This window comes from Myotis lucifugus, unplaced genomic scaffold (assembly GCF_000147115.1).
Source record: "Myotis lucifugus unplaced genomic scaffold, Myoluc2.0 scaffold_7459, whole genome shotgun sequence".
NCBI classification, from domain to species: Eukaryota; Metazoa; Chordata; class Mammalia; order Chiroptera; family Vespertilionidae; genus Myotis; species Myotis lucifugus.
In genome coordinates, this window is record NW_005878507.1 from 1 (window position 1) to 7,647 (window position 7,647).

General features: G+C 34.0%; 1 protein-coding gene and 1 non-coding gene across 2 annotated transcripts; both read right to left on the bottom strand.

Annotated features, from left to right (window-relative positions):
• Positions 1 to 769: 769 nt before the first annotated feature.
• On the bottom strand, positions 770 to 905 carry LOC111824806. Its single transcript, XR_002827882.1, has one exon. It is a non-coding gene; the product is annotated as a U8 small nucleolar RNA (small nucleolar RNA).
• A 243-nt stretch (positions 906 to 1,148) lies between these two features.
• Positions 1,149 to 6,353, bottom strand: LOC102438624 (oxidation resistance protein 1-like). The gene is made up of 4 exons (XM_006109252.3): positions 6,266 to 6,353; positions 4,493 to 4,600; positions 3,138 to 3,251; positions 1,149 to 2,414 (listed from the first exon to the last, which is right to left on the bottom strand). Exons 1-4 carry the CDS (start codon positions 6,302 to 6,304, stop codon positions 2,376 to 2,378), a joined length of 300 nt encoding a protein of 99 aa, XP_006109314.2. The 5' UTR covers positions 6,305 to 6,353; the 3' UTR covers positions 1,149 to 2,375.
• Between the last annotated feature and the right edge of the window lie 1,294 nt (positions 6,354 to 7,647).

Sequence of the window (7,647 nt, forward strand, 5' to 3'; positions counted from 1 at the left end):
AACTCTTTCTACTCTAATAAATGGATCCTTAAACCTATATGAGTGACAGAATTTTCACACTTACTTTCTAAACTTCATTATACTCCTCCTAAAATGTAGGGTTGAATCCCTAGAACTTGGGCAGATATTTAACAGATATTTTATGAAAGAAGGACAGACCAGTGCAGAATACTGAAAAACATCTATATTTAATATACTATATTTTTTAAATATTGAATTATGGGTTTTAACTATTGAATTGTGTTTTTTTCAGGGTGGGAGCTCCAATCACCAGGCAAGTCCCCCCTGAGCAAGTAGCCTTTTTTGCCTGAGTGAGATAGAAGGTTTGACAAAAGACCATTGTGACACCAAGTACGACCGACATTAATAATCATTTTATAGAAAACTTGAAGATACACAAAATGATTCTTGCTCATTCAAGTTTTTAAAAAAATATTAATAATGAAAATTTGGAGCTTAGATATAAGATTTACTGGCGACAAATACTTCCGGAAAAGACCAGAGATTCCCTGCCAATTGAATCAGCTCAAGACAGACCCTTTCATATTAATGAGACACTTAAATCAGAAAAGCTGACAAACTAAAACCTGCTGCTCCCAACCCAAACAGCAAATACAGAAAATTCCCAACTGAAAAGAACGCTGTGGGATGCCATACTATGATAACAAAGTGGCTGAGTTTACCAATTAAGCTAAAACCCAACCTACAGATTCTAACTAGCAGCACAAGTATAAAGTGGAAGATGGTCAGGAAGAACCAGACAGGAGCAATCAGGGTGTAGCAATCGGGGTGTTGCAACACCTGACCACGCAGCGACCTTAATCACGAATCATGCAAACTCCAGTCATCATGTTCTGTTCTGCCCTCCAAGAGGTGGAAAAGGTAAGGATTATCCTATCTGATCATCTAGAATTATGTTTAACGGTTGAATGACCCTGTTCAATTACTCATCTCTAGTAACAAAATTCTCAACCTTTGCATTTTATGATGCAAATTAATAACAGTACACTCAGCCTGTTAATTTAAGTTAAATAATTAAATAAGGGATATTAACAATATTAATGGATATTTATGAATACTTATTATATTTAAGTGTATTATATGGACCATTTCATTTAATTTTCAAATCACTCATATAAGGTATATACTATTACCTTAATTTTTTTCAATTTTGTAAGGCTTTTTTATTGTCAAATATAACACATATGCAGAAAAGTACATAAAACACATGTACAGATAAATGGATTAGTCTCAGCACCAGGTCAAACAACAGCACATTGTAGGCAGCCTAGAAGCCCCGTTTGTCCTTTCTTAACCACAATCAATTACCTGGAAACCCTATGGGTTTGGGCTTTTTAAAAAATGTTTCTTTATTGTTATTCCCTTAATTTTTAGGGAAACTTATGATTAGCTAATTTCTGTAACTTGCCCATTGAGTAAAATGAAGCTGAGATGCAAACCCATGTTGCCAACATGTGAACTAGTGAGGTTGAGTTCAATACCACACACCTTCCCTTTCAAATATCTTCTAAATAAAAGATAAATGCATGAAGGAGAAAAAGTCAATGCAGAGCCATTGAACGGCTCCTTACAAGTGGGAACAAAGCTTTCAACAAATTTTGATATCCCCACATCCAGTTGACATTATCTACTAGTTAACAGTATTATTCACCAAAACTATAGTCAAGTACATTGTCAAATGCTTTCCTTAAATGAATATATACTTCATTGAACAACATAATCTCTGAGATTCCCTCAAAGTCTCAAATTCTACAACTCAGTATTTATAGCAATCCCAATTTGTCAATGTAATCCTATCAAAAAGAATACATGAGATTAGCTTGGCAAATGTTCAACGTATAGCACTAGAGAGTACATTTCTTTTAAATAAAAATCAAAGTTGTGCAGAGAAATCTTAATCAGACCTCATTAAAACTTATATACATGTACATTATCCAAAGTATCAGTATTTCTAGGTTGCTGTTTTCAACTGTTGTTTATATATTTTTTAAATTAACTTTATTGGGGTGACATTGGTTTATAAGATCATATAGGTTTTATGTGTACATTTCTATGATACAAGATCTGTATATTACATTGTGTGCCCACCACCCAAAGTTAAATCATCTTCTATCACCATACATTTGGACTTCTTTACCCTTTCCTACTCCATCCCCTTCCCTCTGGAAACCACAGGCACTTCTTAGAGAATATAATTTTTACCTCATAATCACTCACACCCAACTGTTGTTTATAGATTCTGATTCTTAATGCAGTGATTCTGAAGCTCACTTGAATGCTTTCTGAAGCTCCTTTGGCAAATTAAAATGAATAATTTTTGTTTTATTACTAGTACGCCATTTGGTATCCTAAACTTACAGTGCAAAGTGGAGCAGAGAAGAAACCGGTGTCTCCTAAAGTCAGCAAATAACAGAGAAGATTCCCTCATGAGTCTAGCCATTTAATGGAGGGAGAGGAGAACCATTTATAGCCTATATAATAAAGGCATAATATGCAAATCGACCTAACGGCAGAACAACCGGTTGCTATGATGTGCACTGACCACCAGGGGGCAGACACTCAACACAGGTGGTCAGTGCGCTCCCACAGGGGAAGTGCTGCTTAGCCAGAAGCCGGGCTCACAGCTGGTGAGTGTAGCAGTGGTGGCGGGAACCTCTCCTGCCTCTGCTGCAGGCAGGCAGTAAGGAGCGAGGGGTCCCGGACTGCAAGAGCCCCTGACTGCAAGAGGGGTGTCTGACTGCCGGCTTAGCCAGCAGGCGGACATCCCCCGAGGGGTCTTGGACTGCAAGAGGGCGAAGGCCGGGCTGAGGGACTTCCTATCATGATATTCTAATGTTTGTTAGGTAAAACTTCTTCCTTAGTGAAATTATTACATGGTATTTATAAGAGTGAATTGGTAACTATCCTTGGACCAACACCACCAACAGTAAATTGATTTATGCTGCCTGGTTTAATAAGAATGTTTCACTTTAAAAACTGGGATCTACAAATTTAAGTAAAAAAAAAAAGAAAAATTTTATTCTACAATAGTCAAAGTAGGATTTAAAAAACATGGTGATATATACATGTACAGTGAGATGTATTCACAGCTATCTTTGAAAAGTAGGGACACTTACAGTGGCCTTATCAAATTCAGCCTCAGATGATGTTGGTGACAGGGGACTTATGGGGCTTAGCGATGGAGAGCTCTCCACACTGGAGACATAGTCAGGATCAGGAACATATAAAACCTGGAAGAAAAGGAAACATTCACCAAACTGAAATATTAACAAGCAGATCATGTTTTATTAGCAAGTACCGTTAATGACCTTTAGCAACAAATAGAATAAAAATCTTCAGATTAAAAGAATGTTTTTACCATAATAATTCTAATAAAATAAGAAAACATATTTAAATTAAATTAAGAAAAGTTTAATAATACGTACATACTATCAGGAATAGGGTGGGGAAACAATAATTGTTATACCCTATGGGAGTTCCTCTTAAAAAACAATTTTGCAGTAGCTAGCAAAATTTTAAATGCACATATTCTTTATTACAGCAATTTTACTTCAAGGACTTTATAGAAATCTCTATATATAAAGAAAAAAAGATATGTACAAGAGTGTTCCCTACAGTGGGCATAGCAAAACAGTAAAAATAGTAGAAAGCTTACACTGTCTAGTTAAAGTATATAAATACAGCGCAACACTCCAGACATAAAAGAATCTGAGATTGTACTGTGCTTATATAAAGTATTTTCCAAAGTCAAAGTCAAATAAAAAAATAAGGTTAGAAGTCCTGTCAAGTGTGACTCAGGGTTTAGAGCACCTGCCTGTGCACCTAAGGGTAGAGGGTTCAATTATAGGTCAAGAGCATGTACCTGAATTGCAGGTTCGATCCAGCCTGGGTGTGGGCACGTTCAGAAGGCAACTAATCGGTGTATCTTTCTCACATAGATCTCTCTCTCTCTCTCCCTCCCTCCCTCCCTCCCCCCCTCCCTCATTCCCTCTCTTCCACTCTCTCTAAAAGTCAATGAGAAAATATCCTTGGGTGAGAATTAACTAACTAACTAAATAAATAAATATTTTTAAAGGGCTAGGATATTTCTGGAAGGGGACACAAATTAGTAACTGTGGTTGCTTCTTTAAAAAGAAACTAGGTATCTGAGTTAGGATAACTTAACCTTTAAAAATGTCTGAATTTTTTTTATCATGTATTGCTTTGGACAAAAGCAATACATGATAAAAAAAAAAAGCTCTTTAAAACTAAATTTAAAAGACAAATCACAATTATTTTCTATATGTAATAAGAAAAAAATCATTTGGACATAAGTGACAGTTAATTTTCTCTTCTGGAGCCAATCTGATTTGTTCAAAGCATGCATAAAATTATCATTCTTAAATTTTCTATATTATTAGCTATGTTGCAATGAATACTTTCTGTCTTGGTACTTAATGCTTCTAAACACAAATGCATAGAAAAAACCTACCTGTCCAGTAACAACTGCTCGGGAGAATAACTTATTTAACTGAACAAGTTCGTTTGGTGTTGTATCAAATTTCAGGGCTATACTATTCAAGGAATCCCTTGATTCAACCTGTTTAAAAGAAAACATACATTATTTTAATCCCTTAAAACAGAAAAACGGAAACTATGAGGTTTAGTGATCATTAATAAGTTTATGGATCAATCTTACATTTGATTAACAAGTGTATTTCCATCTTTGGAGATAGGATAACTTGAAAAATTCAGTTCATTTTAGCAAATGATTTCAACCTATTATATAGAGTATATGCTTTATCATTATAGATCACAATTACATGTGAGCCTCTACTTGAAAAAATTTGAAAATAGATAATATAATTTACTAAACACAAACAAGTGATTTTTACTTTACAAAGACTTTAAAACAATATACTATTTCTTTGCAGGAGCAGCCAATCAATGTTTCACTCTCACATTGATGTTTCTCTCTTTCCATCTCCTCCCTCTCTCTCTAAACAAAACATTATGTGTCTGTGCACATGTGTGTATATATGTATACATATGCATATTTTTAACTTTAAAGCTATCTAAAGTACAAGACAAGTTTATACTATATGTAGGTGATTTGGAAATACATTTAAGCTAGATCATAAATATTTTAGAATAAACACATTTTGAGAGTACATTGTGATATTAAAAATTTTTAAAAACATATAGGGATATATATTTTCCTCAATACAAAAATTATGTTTTAAATTTTATATAAATGTGTTTTATGAATATTTTAAAAATTATAATAAGAATAGATTATAAGACAAAATACCTTAGTTTTAGAATTACACTTGTTCCTTTTATTTAGGATTTGACATATGAAATAAAGGATTAAGAAATTAAAAAAAGACTAACAGACTAATTAATCAAAGACCTGCTAGAGGATGTTTCATAACTTTTCTGGTCAATACTTGATTATATCCCAAAGGTCATTTATAACATTAAGAAAAAAATAATTTCAACTTAAAATTAACCTTCCCTCCAAAATAATGGCTCTTAATTTGAATTTAACTTTGCTACAGATAATACAAGTTTTATTGAATCACCAAAACAAAGAGTGGTAAATTCCTGAATTCAAAATCAACTAAACGTTAACAATTCTGCACAACCACATGGTTACCTGTGTAGATAATATCTTATACTTCATGCCTATAATCTTATGCCTTAATAAACACTAAGGAATATATCAAATTACATTACCCAATATTTTACTATTTGAACTTATTTTCTAAATTTCTCAAGCATACAGAGAAGGTACAAACACACTCAGTTTAAGTTTGTAATATGCTTCAAGAAGAGATTTTTTTTAGATAGTAAATATTCTACGCTAAGTTATCTGGTTCTTAACTTTTTTAAAATACTTAAATTGATGATTTAAGGCAGAGGTTCTCAACCTATGGGTCACGACCCCTTTGGCAGTCGAATGACCCCTCACAGGGTCGCCTAAGACCATCCTGCATATCAGATATTTACATTATGATTCATAACAGTAGCAACATTACAGTTATGAAGTAGCAACGAAAATAATTTTATGGTTGGGTCACAACATGAGGAACTGTATTTAAAGGGCCAGAGGGTTGAGAACCACTGATTTAAGGTTTTGATAATTGGTTCAATTTTAATGATTCATAGAAAAGAGTCAAGATTTAACACTGAGAGGACAAAGAATATTTTAATTAAGACTAATGGAGAGATAAATCAGCTTTTTAAAATGCAAACAACTTACAGTATACTCAATAGTCCCTTTAGGTTTCTGAAAAGACATTCGTCTCCCATCTTTTTTGTCTAGGCTCTTCTTTTGGCCAGTATCTGGAAAAAAAAAAAAAAAGAGGCAAAACCCTATTAAATGTATGTTGCTTTCAGAATAATGTCAAAGATTGCTAAATAGAGCTCAATGGGCTGATATGTATGAGATTCACTAGTAATACAGCTTGTTCCCTGGGATTCTATGCTCTAAAATATAATCAACTGTCAAAAAAAGAAAATGTACTTCCTCCCTGCTTGCTGTAGGAACTGACCAGTATGCAATACAATAATTGGAAATAAATTCAAAACATAAGTAACTATCAGCAGGAAGGAAGTTATAAAAAACTAAAATATGTATCGCTTCCTTCAACACATCTAAACTGATTTGAAGACTTTATATATCTATCTCTCTCTATATATATATCTATATATATAAAAGGCTAATATGCAAAGTGTCCCCTCAGGAGTTCGACCTGGAGAACGGGAGTTTGATCACTCGCTATGTATGACATGCACTGACCACCAGGGGGTGGTGCGGAATGAAGTAAGGCCCCGGCCGGTAGCCAGAAGACCCCAATCGGCCCTGATCACCGGCCAGGCCTAGGGACCCTACCCATGCATGAATTTCATGTACCGGGCCTCAAGTATATATACAGTTAACAAAATCAAGTCTAAAAAATTAGTGCTAAGTATTTGAAAAACTCTTAAACACTGAGACTGAGGGGGGTGGTGGGGAAGATGAAAACTCTCAGATGTAAAAACAGGCAAAAGATATGACCAGAGAACTCATAAGAGGACATAAAAATGGCCCTTAAGCATATAAAAGTGTGTTCAATCTAACACATAATTAGAAAAATACACATTTGAACTACATGAATACCATTTCTCACCTATCAGACTGGTAAAAATTCAAAAGTTTGATTACACTGTTTGGCTATAGAAAAAGGTATTCTTCTTCATTCATGGTGGGAATGCAAAATGGTTGGTATATACTTAAATTTTATTTTCTCATGAGAAAACATTAGAACTATTTTTAAATAGTTTTTTTACTTTATTTTTCCATCACCATCTATCCCCTCTATGTTAAATAAAGTTTTAAATAAAAATTTCTGCTAGCTCATAAACAACAGAGGAAGTAAAAAACACTTTCCACATTTTGCAATTTATAAACTTTTTAAGCAAAGTAAAATACAGATTACTTTTAACTAAAATATTTCCTTCCTTAATTGACTTAGGAGTAACCATCAGTCTACACTTACTTTGCCTAACAGCAGTTCTTCAATCTGTTACCTAATGACTCCAGAGTTCATTAAACCTTTACTCACTCCATAATCGATCAGTGTCCAGAGTGCACCATGCAGC

Excerpts from the sequence above, each read along its gene's own strand:
- LOC102438624 (XM_006109252.3), bottom strand. The coding sequence starts at position 6,304 with ATGTCTTTTCAGAAACCTAAAGGGACTATTGAGTATACT. Across the intron at positions 4,601-6,265 it reads AAGGGACTATTGAGTATACT|GTTGAATCAAGGGATTCCTT; the intron begins GTAAGTTGTTTG and ends TCTTTTAAACAG. Across the intron at positions 2,415-3,137 it reads CTGAATTTGATAAGGCCACT|GAGACACCGGTTTCTTCTCT; the intron begins GTAAGTGTCCCT and ends TGCTGACTTTAG.